We start from the raw sequence: 19,806 nt of genomic DNA on the forward strand, positions 1-19,806 counted from the left end.
GGGAGAGTGTCTGTGTGAGTGGCAGTGAGGAGAGTGTCTGTGTGTGAGTGGCAGTGGGGAGAGTGTCTGTGTGTAAGTGGCAGTGGGGAGAGTGTCTGTGTGTGAGTGGCAGTGGGGAGAGTGTCTGTGTGTGAGTGGCAGTGGGGAGAGTGTCTGTGTGTAAGTGGCAGTGGGGAGAGTGTCTGTGTGTGAGTGGCAGTGGGGAGAGTGTCTGTGTGTGAGTGGCAGTGGGGAGAGTGTTTGTGTGTAAGAGGCAGTGGGGAGAGTGTCTGTGTGTGAGTGGCACTGGGGAGAGTGTCTGTGTGTGAGTGGCACTGGGGAGAGTGTCTGTGTGTCAGTGGCAGTGGGGAGACTGACTGTGTGTAAGTGGCAGTGGGGAGAGTGTCTGTGTGTGAGTGGCAGTGGGGAGAGTGTCTGTGTGTGAGTGGCAGTGGGGAGAGTGTCTGTGTGTAAGTGGCAGTGGGGAGAGTGTCTGTGTGAGTGGCAGTGGGGAGAGTGTCTGTGTGTGAGTGGCAGTGGGAAGACTGACTGTGTGTCAGTGGCAGTGGGGAGAGTGTGTGTGTGTCAGTGGCAGTGGGGAGAGTGTCTGTGTGAGTGGCAGTGGGGAGAGTGTCTGTGTGTGAGTGGCAGTGGGGAGAGTGTCTGTGTGAGTGGCAGTGGGGAGAGTGTCTGTGTGTGAGTGGCAGTGTGTGAGTGTCTGTGTGTGAGTGACAGTATGTGTGTGGCACTGGGGAGTGTGTCTGTGTGCGGGTGTCAGTGGGCAGAGTGTTTGTGTGCGAGTGGCACTGGGGAGAGTGTCTGTGTGTGAGTGACAGTATGTGTGTGGCACTGGGGAGTGTGTCTGTGTGCGGGTGTCAGTGGGCAGAGTGTTTGTGTGCGAGTGGCACTGGGGAGAGTGTCTGTGTGTGAGTGACAGTATGTGTGTGGCACTGGGGAGTGTGTCTGTGTGTGAGTGGCAGTGGGGAAAGTGTGTGTAAGTGGCAGTGGGGAGAGTGTCTGTGCAAGTGGCAGTGGGGAGAGTGTCTGTGTGTGAGTGGCAGTGGGGAGAGTGTCTGTGTGTAAGTGGCAGTGGGGAGAGTGTCTGTGTGTGAGTGGCAGTGGGGAAAGTGTCTGTGTGTGAGTGGCAGTGGGGAGAGTGTGTGTGTGTGAGTGGCAGTGGGGAGAGTGTCTGTGTGCGAGTGGCAGTGGGGAGAGTGTCTGTGTGTAAGTGGCAGTGGGGAGAGTGTCTGTGTGTGAGTGGCAGTGGGGAAAGTGTCTGTGTGAGTGGCAGTGGAGAGAGTGTGTGTGTGAGTGGCAGTGGGGAGAGTGTCTGTGTGTGAGTGGCAGTGGGGAGAGTGTGTGTGTGTGAGTGGCAGTGGGTAGAGTGTCTGTGTGTGAGTTGCAGTGGGGAGAGTGTCTGTGTGTAAGTGGCAGTGGGGAGAGTGTCTGTGTGTGAGTGGCAGTGGGGAGAGTGTCTGTGTGAGTGGCAGTGGGGAGAGTGTGTGTGTGTGAGTGGCAGTGGGGAGAGTGTCTGTGTGTGAGTGGCAGTGGGGAGAGTGTCTGTGTGTCAGTGGCACTGGGGAGAGTGTCTGTGTGTGAGTGGCAGTGGGGAGAGTGTGTGTGTGTGAGTGGCAGTGGGGAGAGTGTCTGTGTGTGAGTGGCAGTGGGGAGAGTGTCTGTGTGTGAGTGGCAGTGGGGAGACTGACTGTGTGAGTGGCAGTGGGGAGAGTGTCTGTGTGAGTGGCAGTGTGGAGAGTGTCTGTGTGTGAGTGGCAGTGGGGAGAGTGTCTGTGTGTGTGTCAGTGGGGAGAGTGTCTGTGTGTCAGTGGCACTGGGGAGAGTGTCTGTGTGTCAGTGGCAGTGGGGAGAGTGTCTGTGTGAGTGGCAGTGGGGAGAGTGTCTGTGTGTCAGTGGCACTGGGGAGAGTGTCTGTGTGTCAGTGGCAGTGGGGAGAGTGTCTGTGTGCGAGTGGCAGTGGGGAGAGTGTCTGTGTGTCAGTGGCACTGGGGAGAGTGTCTGTGTGTCAGTGGCAGTGGGGAGAGTGTCTGTGTGCGAGTGGCAGTGGGGAGAGTGTCTGTGTGTCAGTGGCACTGGGGAGAGTGTCTGTGTGTCAGTGGCAGTGGGGAGAGTGTCTGTGTGCGAGTGGCAGTGGGGAGAGTGTCTGTGTGTGAGTGGCAGTGGGGAGAGTGTCTGTGTGTGAGTGGCAGTGGGGAGAGTGTCTGTGTGTGAGTGGCAGTGGGGAGAGTGTCTGTGCAAGTGGCAGTGGGGAGAGTGTCTGTGTGAGTGGCAGTGGGGAGAGTGTCTGTGTGTGAGTGGCAGTGGGGAGAGTGTCTGTGTGCGAGTGGCAGTGGGGAGAGTGTCTGTGTGCGAGTGGCAGTGGGGAGAGTGTCTGTGTGTGAGTGGCAGTGGGGAGAGTGTCTGTGTGTGAGTGGCACTGGGGAGAGTGTCTGTGTGAGTGGCAGTGGGGAGAGTGTCTGTGTGTGAGTGGCAGTGGGGAGAGTGTCTGTGTGTGAGTGGCAGTGGGGAGAGTGTCTGTGTGTGAGTGGCAGTGGGGAGAGTGTCTGTGCAAGTGGCAGTGGGGAGAGTGTCTGTGTGTGAGTGGCAGTGGGGAAAGTGTGTGCAAGTGGCAGTGGGGAGAGTGTCTGTGTGTGAGTGGCAGTGGCGAGTGTGTCTGTGTGTGAGTGGCACTGGGGAGAGTGTCTGTGTGTAAGTGGCAGTTGGGAGTGTGTCTGTGTGTAAATGGCAGTGGGGAGAGTGTCTGTGTGCGAGTGGCACTGGGGAGGGTGTCTGTGTGTAAGTGGCAGTGGGGAGTGTGTCTGTGTGTAAATGGCAGTGGGGAGAGTGTCTGTGTGCGAGTGGCACTGGGGAGGGTGTCTGTGTGTGAGTGGCACTGGGGAGGGTGTCTGTGTGTAAGTGGCAGTGGGGAGAGTGTCTGTGCGTGAGTGGCAGTGGGGAGAGTGTCTGTGTGAGTGGCAGTGGGGAGAGTGTCTGTGTGTGAGTGGCAGTGGGGAGAGTGTCTGTGTGTGAGTGGCAGTGGGGAGAGTGTCTGTGTGTAAGTGGCAGTGGGGAGAGTGTCTGTGTGTGAGTGGCAGTGGGGAGAGTGTCTGTGTGAGTGGCAGTGGGGAGAGTGTCTGTGTGTGAGTGGCAGTGGGGAGAGTGTCTGTGTGAGTGGCAGTGGGGAGAGTGTCTGTGTGTCAGTGGCAGTGGGGAGAGTGTCTGTGTGTGAGTGGCAGTGGGGAGAGTGTCTGTGTGTGAGTGGCAGTGGGGAGAGTGTCTGTGTGAGTGGCAGTGGGGAGAGTGTCTGTGTGTCAGTGGCAGTGGGGAGAGTGTCTGTGTGAGTGGCAGTGGGGAGAGTGTCTGTGTGTGAGTGGCAGTGGGGAGAGTGTCTGTGTGCGAGTGGCAGTGGGGAGAGTGTCTGTGTGAGTGGCAGTGGGGAGAGTGTCTGTGTGTGAGTGGCAGTGGGGAGAGTGTCTGTGTGCGAGTGGCAGTGGGGAGACTGACTGTGTGTAAGTGGCAGTGGGGAGAGTGTGTGTGTGTGAGTGGCAGTGGGGAGAGTGTCTGTGTGTCAGTGGCAGTGGGGAGAGTGTCTGTGTGTCAGTGGCACTGGGGAGAGTGTCTGTGTGTAAGTGGCACTGGGGAGAGTGTCTGTGTGTCAGTGGCAGTGGGGAGAGTGTCTGTGTGTAAGTGGCAGTGGGGAGAGTGTCTGTGTGTGAGTGGCAGTGGGGAGAGTGTCTGTGTGCGAGTGGCAGTAGGGAGAGTGTCTGTGTGTGAGTGGCAGTGGGGAGAGTGTCTGTGTAAGTGGCAGTGGGGAGAGTGTCTGTGTGTGAGTGGCAGTGGGGAGAGTGTCTGTGTGTAAGTGGCACTGGGGAGAGTGTCTGTGTGTGAGTGGCAGTGGGGAGAGTGTCTGTGTGTGAGTGGCACTGGGGAGAGTGTCTGTGTGTGAGTGGCAGTGGGGAGAGTGTCTGTGTGCGAGTGGCACTGGGGAGAGTGTCTGTGTGCGAGTGGCAGTGGGGAGAGTGTCTGTGTGTGAGTGGCAGTGGGGAGAGTGTCTGTGTGCGAGTGGCACTGGGGAGAGTGTCTGTGTGCGAGTGGCAGTGGGGAGAGTGTCTGTGTGTGAGTGGCAGTGGGGAGAGTGTCTGTGTGTGAGTGGCAGTGGGGAGAGTGTCTGTGTGTGAGTGGCAGTGGGGAGAGTGTCTGTGTGCGAGTGGCAGTGGGGAGAGTGTCTGTGTGCGAGTGGCAGTGGGGAGAGTGTCTGTGTGTCAGTGGCAGTGGGGAGAGTGTCTGTGTGTGAGTGGCAGTGGGGAGAGTGTCTGTGTGTAAGTGGCACTGGGGAGAGTGTCTGTGTGTGAGTGGCAGTGGGGAGAGTGTCTGTGTGCGAGTGGCACTGGGGAGAGTGTCTGTGTGCGAGTGGCAGTGGGGAGAGTGTCTGTGTGTGAGTGGCAGTGGGGAGAGTGTCTGTGTGCGAGTGGCACTGGGGAGAGTGTCTGTGTGTGAGTGGCAGTGGGGAGAGTGTCTGTGTGCGAGTGGCAGTGGGGAGAGTGTCTGTGTGCGAGTGGCAGTGGGGAGAGTGTCTGTGTGTCAGTGGCAGTGGGGAGAGTGTCTGTGTGTGAGTGGCAGTGGGGAGAGTGTCTGTGTGTGAGTGGCAGTGGGGAGAGTGTCTGTGTGCGAGTGGCAGTGGGGAGACTGACTGTGTGTAAGTGGTAGTGGGGAGACTGACTGTGTGTAAGTGGCAGTGGGGAGAGTGTGTGTGTGTGAGTGGCAGTGGGGAAAGTGTCTGTGTGTCAGTGGCAGTGGGGAGAGTGTCTGTGTGCGAGTGGCAGTGGGGAGAGTGTCTGTGTGTCAGTGGCACTGGGGAGAGTGTCTGTGTGTCAGTGGCAGTGGGGAGAGTGTCTGTGTGTGAGTGGCAGTGGGGAGAGTGTCTGTGTGTGAGTGGCAGTGGGGAGTGTGTCTGTGTGTGAGTGGCAGTGGGGAGAGTGTCTGTGTGTGAGTGGCAGTGGGGAAAGTGTGTGTAAGTGGCAGTGGGGAGACTGTCTGTGTGTGAGTGGCAGTGGGGAGAGTGTCTGTGTGCGAGTGGCAGTGGGGAGAGTGTCTGTGTGTCAGTGGCAGTGGGGAGAGTGTCTGTGTGCGAGTGGCAGTGGGGAGAGTGTCTGTGTGTGAGTGGCAGTGGGGAGAGTGTCTGTGTGTAAGTGGCAGTGGGGAGAGTGTCTGTGTGTGAGTGGCAGTGGGGAGAGTGTCTGTGTGTAAGTGGCAGTGGGGAGAGTGTCTGTGTGTGAGTGGCAGTGGGGAGAGTGTCTGTGTGTAAGTGGCAGTGGGTAGAGTGTCTGTGTGAGTGGCAGTGGGGAGAGTGTCTGTGTGTAAGTGGCAGTGGGGAGAGTGTCTGTGTGTGAGTGGCAGTGGGGAGAGTGTCTGTGTGTAAGTGGCAGTGGGGAGAGTGTCTGTGTGTGAGTGGCAGTGGGGAGAGTGTCTGTGTGTAAGTGGCAGTGGGGAGAGTGTCTGTGTGCGAGTGGCAGTGGGGAGAGTGTCTGTGTGTCAGTGGCAGTGGGGAGAGTGTCTGTGTGTGAGTGGCAGTGGGGAGAGTGTCTGTGTGTGAGTGACAGTATGTGTGTGGCACTGGGGAGTGTGTCTGTGTGCGGGTGTCAGTGGGCAGAGTGTTTGTGTGCGAGTGGCACTGGGGGGAGTGTCTGTGTGTGAGTGACAGTATGTGTGTGGCACTGGGGAGTGTGTCTGTGTGTGAGTGGCAGTGGGGAAAGTGTCTGTGTGTGAGTGGCAGTGGGGAGAGTGTCTGTGTGTAAGTGGCAGTGGAGAGATTGTCTGTGTAAGTGGCAGTGGGGAGAGTGTCTGTGCGTGAGTGGCAGTGGGGAGAGTGTCTGTGTGTCAGTGGCAGTGGGTAGAGTGTCTGTGTGAGTGGCAGTGGGGAGAGTGTCTGTGTGTGAGTGGCAGTGGGGAGAGTGTCTGTGTGAGTGGCAGTGGGGAGAGTGTCTGTGTGTGAGTGTCAGTGGGGACAGTGTCTGTGTGTGAGTGGCAGTGGGGAGAGTGTCTGTGTGTGAGTGTCTGTGTGTGAGTGACAGTATGTGTGTGGCACTGGGGAGTGTGTCTGTGTGCGGGTGTCAGTGGGCAGAGTGTCTGTGTGTGAGTGGCAGTGGGGAGAGTGTCTGTGTGTGAGTGACAGTATGTGTGTGGCACTGGGGAGTGTGTCTGTGTGCGGGTGTCAGTGGGCAGAGTGTTTGTGTGCGAGTGGCACTGGGGAGAGTGTCTGTGTGTGAGTGACAGTATGTGTGTGGCACTGGGGAGTGTGTCTGTGTGTGAGTGGTAGTGGGTAGAGTGTCTGTGTGCGAGTGGCAGTGTGTGAGTGTCTGTGTGTGAGTGACAGTATGTGTGTGGCACTGTGGAGTGTGTCTGTGTGCGGGTGTCAGTGGGCAGAGTGTCTGTGTGTGAGTGACAGTATGTGTGTGGCACTGGGGAGTGTGTCTGTGTGTGAGTGGCAGTGGGTAGAGTGTCTGTGTGCGAGTGGCAGTGTGTGAGTGTCTGTGTGTGAGTGACAGTATGTGTGTGGCACTGGGGAGTGTGTCTGTGTGCGGGTGTCAGTGGGCAGAGTGTCTGTGTGTGAGTGACAGTATGTGTGTGGCACTGGGGAGTGTGTCTGTGTGTGAGTGGCAGTGGGGAAAGTGTGTGTAAGTGGCAGTGGGGAGAGTGTCTGTGCAAGTGGCAGTGGGGAGAGTGTCTGTGTGTGAGTGGCAGTGGGGAGAGTGTCTGTGTGTGAGTGGCAGTGGGGAGAGTGTCTGTGTGTGAGTGACAGTATGTGTGTGGCACTGGGGAGTGTGTCTGTGTGTGAGTGGCAGTGGGGAAAGTGTGTGTAAGTGGCAGTGGGGAGAGTGTCTGTGCAAGTGGCAGTGGGGAGAGTGTCTGTGTGTGAGTGGCAGTGGGGAGAGTGTCTGTGTGTGAGTGGCACTGGGGAGAGTGTCTGTGTATAAGTGGCAGTGGGGAGAGTGTCTGTGTGAGTGGCAGTGGGGAAAGTGTGTGTAAGTGGCAGTGGGGAGAGTGTCTGTGCAAGTGGCAGTGGGGAGAGTGTCTGTGTGTGAGTGGCAGTGGGGAGAGTGTCTGTGCAAGTGGCAGTGGGGAAAGTGTCTGTGTGTGAGTGGCAGTGGGGAAAGTGTGTGTAAGTGGCAGTTGGGAGAGTGTCTGTGCAAGTGGCAGTGGGGAGAGTGTCTGTGTGTGAGTGGCAGTGGGGAAAGTGTGTGTAAGTGGCAGTTGGGAGAGTGTCTGTGCAAGTGGCAGTGGGGAGAGTGTCTGTGTGTGAGTGGCAGTGGGGAGAGTGTCTGTGTGTGAGTGGCAGTGGGGAGAGTGTCTGTGTGTGAGTGGCAGTGGGGAGAGTGTCTGTGTGAGTGGCAGTGGGGAGAGTGTCTGTGTGTGAGTGGCAGTGGGGAGAGTGTCTGTGTGTGAGTGGCAGTGGGGAGAGTGTCTGTGTGAGTGGCAGTGGGGAGAGTGTCTGTGTGTGAGTGGCAGTGGGGAGAGTGTCTGTGTGTGTGGCAGTGGGGAGAGTGTCTGTGTGAGTGGCAGTGGGGAGAGTGTCTGTGTGTGAGTGGCAGTGGGGAGAGTGTCTGTGTGTGTGGCAGTGGGGAGAGTGTCTGTGTGAGTGGCAGTGGGGAGAGTGTCTGTGTGTAAGTGGCAGTGGGGAGAGTGTCTGTGTGTGAGTGGCAGTGGGGAGAGTGTCTGTGTGAGTGGCAGTGGGGAGAGTGTCTGTGTGTAAGTGGCAGTGGGGAGAGTGTCTGTGTGTGAGTGGCACTGGGGAGAGTGTCTGTGTGAGTGGCAGTGGGGAGAGTGTCTGTGTGTGAGTGGCAGTGGGGAGAGTGTCTGTGTGTGAGTGGCAGTGGGGAGAGTGTCTGTGTGTGAGTGGCAGTGGGGAGAGTGTCTGTGTGTGAGTGGCAGTAGCGAGTGTGTCTGTGTGTGAGTGGCACTGGGGAGAGTGTCTGTGTATAAGTGGCAGTGGGGAGAGTGTCTGTGTGTAAGTGGCAGTGGGGAGAGTGTCTGTGTGTGAGTGGCAGTGGGGAGAGTGTCTGTGAGTAAGTGGCATTGGGGAGAGTGTCTGTGTGTGAGTGACAGTGTGTGAGTGGCAGTGGGTAGAGTGTCTGTGTGTGAGTGTCTGTGTGAGTGGCAGTGTGTGAGTGTCTCTGTGGGAGTGGCAGTGTGTGAGTGGCAGTGTGTGAGTGTCTGTGTGTGAGTGTCTGTGTGTGAGTGTCTGTGTGTGTGTGTGTGTCTGTGTGAGTGACAGTGTGTGAGTATCTGTGTGTGAGTATCTGTGTGTGAGTGTCTGTGTGTGAGTGTCTGTGAGTGGCACTGTGTGAGTATCTGTGTGTGAGTGTCTGTGTGTGTGTCTGTGTGAGTGACTGTGTGTGTCTGGCTGTGAGTAACTGTGTGAGTGGCAGTGTGTGAGTAGTAATGACTGTACAACACTGATTGAATCAACTGGCATCTTCTCATTCTGATCATCTTTCCATTTTGCCACAGACAATGTCACAGTGAAGTTGACTGCGAATATCATTGGTATCCCGGGAGTATCGTCCATGCTAAATTTATTGGGATTTCGCTTTCAGTCTCTGGCACCAGAACCATCCAAAATGGGAGACAGAACCTTCTTAATGACATGTGAACAAGCAGGAATGGGCGATGTTTCGAGTCTGTCTACACTCCCCATATCCCATGCTCACCCTGTGGCTGTAATCTTCCCTCACTGGAATCCTGATAGGCTGCTTGGTATAGCACAACAAGCCATCGCCGCTCTGATTGGTCAGTATCAGATATTTTATACTAAGCCCTCAGTCCGATTGGTTTGTGTCTGTTTTACCTATAGCTCATCTGTCACCCCAAAATAACCTTGAAGATGTCCCAATACCAACACTGTACATTCCAGCACGCTCCAATACCCTCACTCTGCCCTCTTTCATTTCCCAGGAGCTTCATTCTATAACCCACGACCCAAAAATATCCTTGCAACCCCCTTAATGGCAACATGGTGCTTTGCAAGTTACACTGCTACCTCACAACACAAGGGACATGGGGTTAATTTCACCCTTGGGCTTCTGCCTATATGGAATTTTGCATTCTCCCCATGTCTGTGTGGAAAACTCTGGGTTCTACAGATTCCTCCCACTGTCCAAAGATGTACAGATTAGGTGCATTGGTCATGTTTGTCAGGGGTGTGCAGGTTAGATGGATGAACCATGGGAAATGCAGGGTTACCGGGGTAGGGTAGGACAGGCCATGTGGGATGCTGTTCAGAGGGTTGGTGTGAACCTGGTGGACCAAGTGGCCTGCTTCCACACTGTAGGGATTCTATGATACAAATCCCTCAGTCAATTCTCCATTACACCCCACCCAGTATCTACCCAGCTATACCCTTTGAACATTCCTATGAGATCACCTCTTCTTCTATGTTCTGGCTTACATAGGCCTGGTCCATTCAATACTGGTCACAATATTCCTCCAGCACAGATTAACTTGCATATCTTTGAACCTCATTTACTACATCCATTGCTCTCAAGGTGGTCTCCTATGCATCGGAGAGACTGAGTACAGACTTGGGAACTGGTTCAGGGAACATCTCTGGTCTGTACGCACCAACCAACCCCACATTCTGGTGGCCATCCATTTCAACTCCCCCGCCCACTCCCCCGATGCCGTGTCTATTCTGGGCCTGAACAAGGCCACCCGCAAACTGGAAGAGGAACACCTCATCTTCCGCCTCGGGAGCTTACGATCACACGGTCTCAACATTGAACTCACCAGTTTCCAAAACCCCCCCACCCCAACCTAGATCCAATCCTCCAACTCGGCACCACTCTCTTGACCTGACCTGCCTGTCCATCTATCTTACCACCTATCCACTCCGCCCTTCTCACCAACCTATCAAAATCACCTCCTACCTGCAATCACCTCTCACTATCCTACCTACCTTTTCCCCAGCCCCACCCCCCATCACCGTATTTATTTCTCAGCTCCCTTGCCCCTCCCCAGTCCTGATGAAGGGTCCTGCCTGAAATGTCAACTCTCCTGCTCCTCAGTTGCTGCCTGACCTGCTGTGCCTTTTCCAGCAACAATCAAATACTCCCCACAAGACAATCTCTTACTCCAGCCATCTTTTGGTAGCTCCATGAAGGTACAGTGGTCAATTCAAGAAGAAAATTTAAAAGCATGTAACATATGGGGCGGCACGGTGGCTCAATGGTTAGCACTGCTGTCTCACAGTACCAGGGTCCCAGGTTCGATTCCAGCCTCAGGTGACTGTCTGTGTGGAGTTTGCACGTTCTCCCCGTGTCTGCGTGGGTTTCCTCTGGGTGCATCGGTTTCCCCCCACAGTCCAAAGATGTGTAGGTCAGGTGGATTGGCCATGCTAAATTGCCCGTAGTGTCAGGTGCATTAGTCAGAGGGAAATGGGTCTGGGTGGGTTACTCTTCGGAGGGTCGGTGTAGATTGGTCAGGCCGACGGGCCTGTTTCCACACTGTAGGGAATCTAATCTAATCTAATCATATATTAAAGCATTTGTGTTATAAATTAAAATATTAAAGTTTCTGTGCTCAAAAGAACAAACGTGATTATAAAGGGCTCTGACAAGACTTGCAAAGTACTTAGCAGTTTTTTTCCCCTTTGTTTCTTGATGGGACATGCATGTCTCTGGCAAGACCACTTTTAGCGGTTGGCACAGTGGCTCAGTGGCTAACACTGCTGCCTCAGTGCCAGGAACCTGGGTTCGACTCCAACCTCGGGCGACTGTCTGTGTGGAGTTTGCACATTCTCCCCGTGTCTGCGTGGGTTTCCTCCGGGTGCTCCGGTTTCCTCCCACAGTCCAAAAATGTGCAGGTTAGGGTGGATTGGCCATGCTAAATTGCCCATAGTGTTCAAGGATGTGTATGTTAAGGGCATTAGTCAGGAATAAATGTAGAGTAATAGGGGATTAGTTCTGGATGGGTTACTCTTCGGAGGGTTGGTGTGGAATTGTTGGGTCCAAAGGCCTGTTTCCGCACTGTAGAGTTTCTGTGATATTGATTGGCCCTTGAACTCATTGGCTTCTTGACGCCCACTTCAGAGAGCATTTCAGAGTCAACTACATTTCTCTGGATCTAGAGTTACAAGCGGGGTAGACTTAGGGTAGACTTATCAGGGCAGCAGATTTCCTTCCCTGAAAGTCATTAATGGATTAAACGGGTTCATTACTGACACCCAGCTTTCAATTCCAGATTTTATTTGTCGTTTTCATTTACTTTGTCACTTTTGGATTTGAGCTTGTGCCAGTGGAGCCTCAGCAATCTCCCAGTTATCAGCCCAGTGATATTACCACTGGGTCCAATTCTCAACACATTAAAAGTCTGGATAAAATAAAGTTTCAGGCTGAAGACCTTTCTCAGTTTTGGGAGATGTTAGAGATGAACAGACTGTAGCCAAAGACAGAGCCAGGCAAAATACAGGGAGCAGAGGAGTGTGAAAGAATTAATGGGAATGCCCATGATAGGGGTGAAAGGTAGAAGAGATTTTAATGACAAAAGAGATGATAATAAAGAACAAAGAAAATTACAGCACAGGAACAGGCCCTTTGGCCCTCCAAGCCTGTACCAATCCAGATCCTCTATCGAAACATGTCGCCTATTTTCTAAGGATCTGTATCCCTCTGCTCCCTGCTCATTCATGTATCTGTCCAGATACATCTTAAATGACGCTATAGTGCACACCTGTACTACCTCCGCTGGCAATGCGTTCCAGGCACCTACCACCCTCTGCATAAAGAACTTTTCACACATATCTCCCCTAAACCTTTCCCCTCTCACTTTCAACTCATGACTCCTAATAATTGAGTCCCCCACTTTGGGAAAAAGCTTCTTGCTATCCACCCTGTCCATATCTCTCATGATTATGTCGATTTCAATCAGGTCCCCCCTCAACCTCTGTCTTTCTAACGAAAATAATCCTAATCTACTCAAACTCTCTTCATAGCTAGCATCCTCCATACCAGGCAACATTCTCGTGCACCTCCTCTGCACCCTCTCCAAAGCATCCACATTCTTCTGGTAATGTGGCGTCCAGAATTTTATGCAGTATTCCAAATGTGACCCAACCGAAGTCTTATACAACTGTAACATGACTTGCCAACTCTTGGACTCAATACCCCATCCAATAAAGGAAAGCATGCGTATGCCTTTTTGACCACTCTATTGACCTGCATTGCAACCTTCCCTGCTGCCTTCTTAAACAAGGGGACAACATTAGCATTTTTCCAGTCCATGTTCAAGGATGCTACAAAGATATCCGTTAAAGCCCAAGCTATTTCCTCTCTTGTTTCCCTCAGTAACCTGAGGACCTGGGGACTTGTCCGCCTTAATGCCTTTTATAGTACCAAACACTTCCCCCCTCCTTATGCCAACTTGACCTAGAGTAATCAAATATCTATCCCTAACCTCAACATCCATCATGCCCCTCTCCTCGATGAATACCAACACAAAGTACTAGTTAAGAGTCTCACTCATTTTCTCTGACTCCACACATAACTTTCCTCCTTTGTCCTTGAGTGGGTCAACCCTTTCTCTAGTTACCCTCTTGCTCCTTATAAATGAATAAAAGGCTTTGGGATTTTCCTTAACTCTGTTTGCTAAAGATATCTCTTGACCCCTTTTAGCCCTCTTAATTCCTCTTTTCAGATTGGTCCTACATGCCCAATATTCTTCCAAAGCTTTTTTTGTATTCAGTCATCTAGACCTTATGTATCCTTGATTTTTCCTCTTAACTAGTCTCACAATTTCACCTGTCATCCATGGTTCCCTAATCTTGCCATTTCTTCCCCTCATTTTCACAGGAACATGTCTGTCTTGCACTCTAATCAACCTCTCTGTAAAAACCTCCAACATATCAAATGCGATCTTACCTTCAATGCCTCAGAAAAGGGGTGATAATGGGACCAGAAACTAAAGAAAGGTTTTTAATTTTAATTAATGATGATTAATTTTCAGCAGAGAGGTTCTGTGGCTGAGTGCTCATCACCCGAGCTGCCATTTGTCCATCTGTTGTAAATTTAAAGCCTCTGGCCTCAGACATGGACAGGTGACCCAGGCTGATTGATATATGCATTCCCAAGGGAGTGCTGCATTGTTGGAGGTGCCATCAGCCAGGTAAGATGTCAAACCAGGGCACTGCCTGTGTAGCCACTGTGCTCATGCAGGCATGGTGTTCTGAAACACTGAATTAAATGAGGTAATGTATGAGTATATGTTTGTGCTGGTTTCAGATCTCAGTGCCTGCTCTCAGTGTGTGAATGCCTTGATCTGGATTCTGCCACTGACCTGTGAACGACTGGAACAGCTGATCAATTTGGTAGGTATCATTTCACCCCCAAAAGTTCCAAAGGCACAGGATCTGCAGCTACTGTCATCCACTCTACTTGTACTACAGAAATGATTGCTTTCTGGGACTTAACTCTGTGAGCACAGGAAAAACAGCATGAATTCAGGTTAGGGTGGATTGGCCATCCTAAATTGCCCACAGTATCCAGGGATGTGCAGGATAGGTGGATTGGCCATGGAAATACAGTTTTACAGGAATAGAGAGGGGGAGGTGGGTGCATGTATCTGGGTGGGATGCTCTTCAGAGGGGCGTTGTGGACTTGATGAGCCAAATGTAGGAATTCTATGCAAAAACAAGTTCTTGAAAAGCTCAGCAGGTCTGGCAGTATCTGTAATGAGAAATTAGAGCTAATGTTTCGGGTACTGTGACCATTCCTCAGAACTGATAATAACAAGGAAAATGTTGGTTTATATGTTGAAGATAGGGTGGGGGAAGGGGATAAGGAGTAAACAATAGGTGGGGATACAGCCCAAAGAGACAGAAGAATAGTTGGATGAACAATGGAGTGGATAACAATCTAGCCAAGAGGGTGAATAGCTGTTAATGGAGACTCTTAGTGGCTAACAACAGTTAGTGTGTAATGGCAGACTATGTGATAACAAGACCTGGTGTGTGGGGTTGGGGGCTAAGACATGGGAGAGTTCAGGCCCTAAAATTATTGAATTCCATATTAAGTCCAGAGGGCTGCAGGGTCCCCAAGCCAAAAATGTTGCTCTTCCAGCTTACACTGGAACACTGCAGCAAGCCTGAGACAGATGTTGGCCAGGAATCAGAATGGAGTGTTAAAGTGGCAGGCAAATGGAAGCTCAAGGTCTTTTTTTATGGGGAGAATATGGATGTAATATGAAGTGGTTACCTGGTTTGCACATTGTTTCCCCAGTGTAGAGACCACATTGTGAGCAGTGACTGCAGTAGACTAGATTGTGGGGAGAGGAAAAGTAAAGTGCTGGTTTACCTGGAAGTTATGTTTGAGAACTTGGATTCTGAGGAGGGAGAAGGTAAATGACCAGGTGTTACACCTTCAGTAGCTGCAGAGGAAAGTGCCGTGGGGCTGTTGGGAAGAGGGGTGGGATAGGGGGGAATGGTGGTGGTGTTGATGTTGGGAGTGAAGGAAGAGTAAACCAACGTGACCTGAAGTGAATGGTGCCCTGCAGAAGGTGGGGCTGGAAAAGCACAGCAGGTCAGGCAGCATCCAAGGAGCAGGAAAATCAACATTTTGGGCAGGAGCCCTTCATCAGGATTCAGGAAGGGAATATGTGTCTGGTGGTGGCATCTCGCTGGAGGTGTTGGAAATGGCGGTTGATGATCTTCTGGATGTGGATACTGGTTGGGATGGTAGGTAAGGACAAGGGGAGCCCTTGGTTTCCTTTTCTACATAGGAATTCTATGATTGGTGATGGGTTACTGTCTCTCCAGAGGAAGAAGCTGGTGGATTTACTCTGCGCCCACAGGGATTAGTCATGAATGTTAGTGATGATGGGTATATCACTTTTTTGAACTGAAGAAGCAATCATAACATTTATGGATCAGACATTTCCAAGAATTGCTAGTTCTACCGAGCAATTGATAAGTGGCTTATTGAAAGATTTCCAATAAGTTAGTCAGTCAAAAAGCTTGAAAGTAATACCAAGATAAACAGCAAGATGTTTTTGGATAGATACAAAGGAAAAGGGAAGCCAGAGTGAGCATAGGACCCTCAGAGAAAGAGTCTGGAGAACTAATACTGGCCAACCAGGAAATGGCAGAGGAGTTGAATGAATACTTTCCATCAGTTTTTGCAATAGAAGACACTAAAAGCATTCCAAAATTAATAAATAATCAACATGCAAAAGGAGGGGAAGAAAAAGAGATAGTGAAACGAATGGTGGTGAAGACTGATAAGTGCTCTGGGCGTGATGGGATGTGTCCTGAGATATTATAGGGAATAGCTACAGAGCTAATGGATGCTCTGGCACTAATCTCCCAGAAACGCTTAGATGCTGGAACAGTCTCAGATTGGAAAGCTGCCAATCTAACATCTTTATTTAAAAAGGGAAGGAGACAGAAAGACAGGTAGCTACAGGCCAGTTATGTTAATGACAAAAAAAATCTGCAGATACTTCAATCCAAGGTAGACAGGCAGGAGGCTGGAAGAACGCAGCAAGCCAGGCAGCATCAGGCGGTGGAGATGTCAATGTTTTGGGTGTAAACCCTTTTTCAGGACTTGAAGACAGGTTACAGCCGATACATAAGTTCTGGCATTGGAGACAGTCCCCCAGAGAAGGCTAATACTGGGTAATGAGGGTCTTATGAGGGGTGCACTCTAAGATATTGATGCGGGGGATTATTTCCTCTCAGAGGATAGTGAATTTGTGAAATGTTTTACCGCTAAGGGCTGTCAAGGTAAGGTCATTGAAGATATGTTGAGCTGGGCAGATCTTTACTCAATAAAGGCATCAAGGGTTATAGGGAAAAGGCAGGGAAGTGAAGTTGAGTATTATCAGATCAGCCATGGTCTCATGGGATAAGACAAAAAAAACTGCAGATGCTGGATTCCAATGTAGACAGGCAGGAGGCTGGAAGAACATGCAAGCCAGGAGCTAGAGAAGTCGATGTTCCGGGTGTAACCTTTCTTCAGGATGGTTGGGGGGGGAGGAGCTGCAGATAAAGGGGCTGGCGGGGGCAGGGTGGTGAAGTGGGGATAGGTGAAGACAGGTAGAAGGTATGACCTGGTTGGTCAATGGGCGGAATGAATCCAGTTGATGGCAGGGAGCAGTGGAAGGGAGAGGGAGGGGCTGGGAAGGGAGTCAGGGGATGGAGAGGGAGGTTATTTGAAATTGGAGAACTCAGTATTGAGTCCTCCAGGCTGTAGGCTGCCCAGGCGGAAGATGAGGTGTTGTTCCTCCAATAGGAGCTGTGGTTTGTTTTGGCAATGGAGGAGGCCAAGGGTGGTCATGTCGGAAAGGGAGTGATTGGGGGTTGTTTTGGCAATGATCTCATGGAATGGCAGACTCAATGGACTGAATGGCCTGTTTTTGCTCCTCGGTTTATGGTTTTATGAACCTATGCACAGTTTGGGAGGCACTGCAGAGGAGTTCAAAGGACAGTTATTTGGAAAAGACATAGAGAACAACAAAGAACAACATAGAGGACACAGAGAGACCTTGAAGTGCAAGTTCATAGCTCCTTGAAAGTGGAGTCGCAGGTAGATAGGATAGTGAAGAAGGCGTTTGGTATGCTGTCCTTTATTGGTCAGATTATTGAGTACAGGAGTTGGGAGGTCATGTTGCAGCTGTACAGGTCGTTGGTTAGGCCACTGTTGGAATATTGCGTGCAATTCTGGTCTCCTTCCTATCGGAAAGATGTTGTGAAACTTGAAAGGGTTCAGAAAAGATTTACAAGGATGTTGCCAGGGTTGGAGGATTTGAGCTACAGGGAGAGGCTGAACAGGCTGGGGCTGTTTTCCCTGGAGCATCAGAGGCTGAGGGGTGACCTTATAAAGGTTTACAAAATCATGAGGGGCATGGATAGGGTAAATAGACAAAGTCTTTTCTCTGTGGGGGGAGAGTCCAGAACTAGAGGGCATAGGCTTAGGGTGAGAAGGGAAAGATATAAAAGAGACCCGAGGGGCAACTTTTTCACACAGAGGCTGATACGTATATGGAATGAGCTGCCAGAGGATGTGGTGGAGGCTGGTACAATTACAACATTTAAAAGCATCTAGATGGGTATATGAATAGGAAGAGTTTGGAGTGATATGGGCCGGGTGCTGGCAGGTGGGACTAGATTAGGTTGGGATATCTGGTCGGCATGGACAGATTAGACCGAAGGGTCTGTTTCCGTGCTGTGCATCTCTATGACTCTTTGAGTCTAAAGGTAGAAGCAGACTCTGTGTTCGGAGTGCTGCAATTAGTACTGCTGGGAAAACAGTGAAACTGCACAGGTTCATTGTAGGGGACTCACTGAAGAGTCAGTAGCAGTAGGCTGGCTGTGTACTGTTAGAACTCAGGAAGTGGTTTGAGGAATAAGTAGGTGGCTCCATTTTAGAATCAGGATTCAGAAGAAGTTCTGAGGTGCTGAGAGCGGGGTTTGAGAAGCTCACAAAAGTATTTGCTTGATGCAAATCAGAAAGATTGGAGGTGGGGGAAGCAACCTAAGGCCGGACAGACTCGGTGAAGCTATCTGTAGGTGAGGCGCTGGACTTATGCTTGTGAGTGATTATGGGATGCAGTTTTGGAATGCAGTGGAGCTTAGACCAAAGAAAGGAGGGTGGTCAATCAGAACAGTTGTGAGGTGGTCAATGATGGAGGGTGGCAAAAGTGAAGAATTGTGATCCCTTGTGAAGTTTAATTACAGTCGATGACCCACCATGTCATTAATGTCTGGGGTGGGGAGACGAGTTACTGAGAAATCTGTGGGATCAGCCTCGATCGTGTTTGGTGTTTGAGCCATCTATTTCGCAAATGTGAATTCCAGATGTTCATAATAAGTTAGATAAGTGTTGTAAATTTTGTTACTGCTCTAAAATTATATAATGAAGATTATTGTTGTTTGTTCAAATCATAAAATCTCACAGTTCTATTCTCTTATTAAGTCCTCTGCATCTTACACTTTGTCTACTTTGAAAATCAAACTTATTGGTCCACTAGCTGGATCGTAACATAAATTTGGTGATTGGTCTGATTTTATAACATCCTTCTTTCAGTATTCTCTCCATTAAACCAAAGACCATAAGAAATAGGAACAGGAGTCAGCCATTTGGGCCTTCAAGTCCGTTCTGCCATTCAATATGATCATGGTTGATCTGATATTCCTCACGGCCCCTTCCCTGCCCCTTTTCCTATAACGGGGAGAAATGGGGGCTGCAGACGCTGGAGATCAGAGCTGAAAATGTGTTGCTGGAAAAGCGCAGCAGGTCAGGCAGCATCCAAGGAACAGGAGAATCGACGTTTCGGGCATGAGCCCTTCTTCAGGAATGAGGAAAGTGTGTCCAGCAGGCTAAGATAAAAGGTAGGGAGGAGGGACTTGGGGGAGGGGCGTTGGAAATGCGATAGGTGGAGGGAGGTCAAGGTGAGGGTGATAGGCCGGAGTGGGGGTGGGGGCGGAGAGGTCAGGAAGAAGATTGCAGGTTAGGTAGGCGGTGCGGAGTTCGAGGGATTTGACTGAGACAAGGTGGGGGGAGGGGAAATGAAACTGGAGAAATCTGAGTTCATTCCTTGTGGTTAGAGGGTTCCGAGGCGGAAGATGAGGCGCTCTTCCTCCAGCCATCGTGTTGCTATGGTCTGGCGATGGAGGAGTCCAAGGAGCTGCATGTCCTTGGTGGAGTGGGAGGGGGAGTTGAAGTGTTGAGCCACGGGGTGGTTGGGTTGGTTGGTCCGGGTGTCCCAGAGGTGTTCTCTGAAACGTTCCTCAAGTAGGCGGCCTGTCTCCCCAATGTAGAGGAGTCCACATCGGGTGCAGCGGATGCAGTAAATGATGTGTGTGGAGGTGCAGGTGAATTTGTGGCGGATATGGAAGTTTCCTTTGGGGCCTTGGAGGGAGGTGAGGGGGGAGGTGTGGGCGCACGTTTTGCATTTCTTGCAGTTGCAGGGGAAGGTGGCGGGAGTGGAGGTTGGGTTGGTGGGGGGTGTGGACCTGACGAGGGAGTTACGGAGGGTATGGTCTTTTCGGAACGCTGACAGGGGAGGGGAGGGAAATATATCCCTGGTGGTGGGGTCCGTTTGGAGGTGGCGGAAATGATGACGGATGATACAATGTATATGGAGATTGGTGGGGTGGTAAGTGGGGTTCTGTCCTGGTGGCGATTGGAGGGGCGGGGCTCAAGGGCAGAGGAGCGGGAAGTGGAGGAGATGCGTTGGAGAGCATCGTCGATCACGTCTGGGGGGAAATTGCGGTCTTTGAAGAAGGAGGCCATCTGGGTTGTATGGTATTGGAACTGGTCCTCCTGGGAGCAGATGCGGCAGAGACGAAGGAATTGGGAATATGGGATGGCGTTTTTACAGGGCGCAGGGTGGGAGGAGGTGTAGTCTAGGTAGCTGTGGGAGTCGGTCGGTTTATAGTAAATGTCCGTGTTGATTCGGTCGCCCGAGATAGAAATAGAAAGGTCTAGGAAGGGGAGGGAGGAATCTGAGACTGTCCAGGGAATTTGAGGTCAGGGTGAAGGTGTTGGTGAAGTGGATGAAATGTTCAACCTCCTCATGGGAGCACGAGGCAGCGCCGATACAGTCATCGATGTAGCGGAGGAAAAGGTGGGGGGTGGTGCCAGTGTAGCTGCGGAAGATGGACTGTTCCACATATCCTACGAAGCGGCAGGCATAGCTGGGGCCCATGTGGGAGAAGGGGTCGTCAGAGGGTGGGTCGAAGGAGGGTGTCAGTGGAAGGGCACTCGTTGGTTGCTGGAGGGTACTTCCTCCAAACGAAAGGAGTAGCCTACAATGGCAAGAGTTCCAACTTGTTTAGTCTTT

General features: G+C 51.5%; 1 protein-coding gene across 1 annotated transcript in view; it reads left to right on the plus strand.

The window, feature by feature from the left end:
- The window catches only part of LOC122564642 (uncharacterized), a 609,322-nt gene that overhangs the window by 568,075 nt on the left and 21,441 nt on the right, over positions 1–19,806 (plus strand). Inside the window, exons 18-19 of the mRNA XM_087998559.1 lie at positions 8,485–8,763; positions 13,248–13,333. Coding sequence (XP_087854685.1) covers positions 8,485–8,763; positions 13,248–13,333 — 365 coding nt within the window. The remainder of the gene's footprint in view (positions 1–8,484; positions 8,764–13,247; positions 13,334–19,806) is intronic.

This window comes from Chiloscyllium plagiosum, unplaced genomic scaffold (genome assembly GCF_037043375.1).
Source record: "Chiloscyllium plagiosum isolate Xiang-an unplaced genomic scaffold, Cpla_swu_hap1 HiC_scaffold_21, whole genome shotgun sequence".
Lineage (NCBI taxonomy): Eukaryota > Metazoa > Chordata > Chondrichthyes > Orectolobiformes > Hemiscylliidae > Chiloscyllium > Chiloscyllium plagiosum.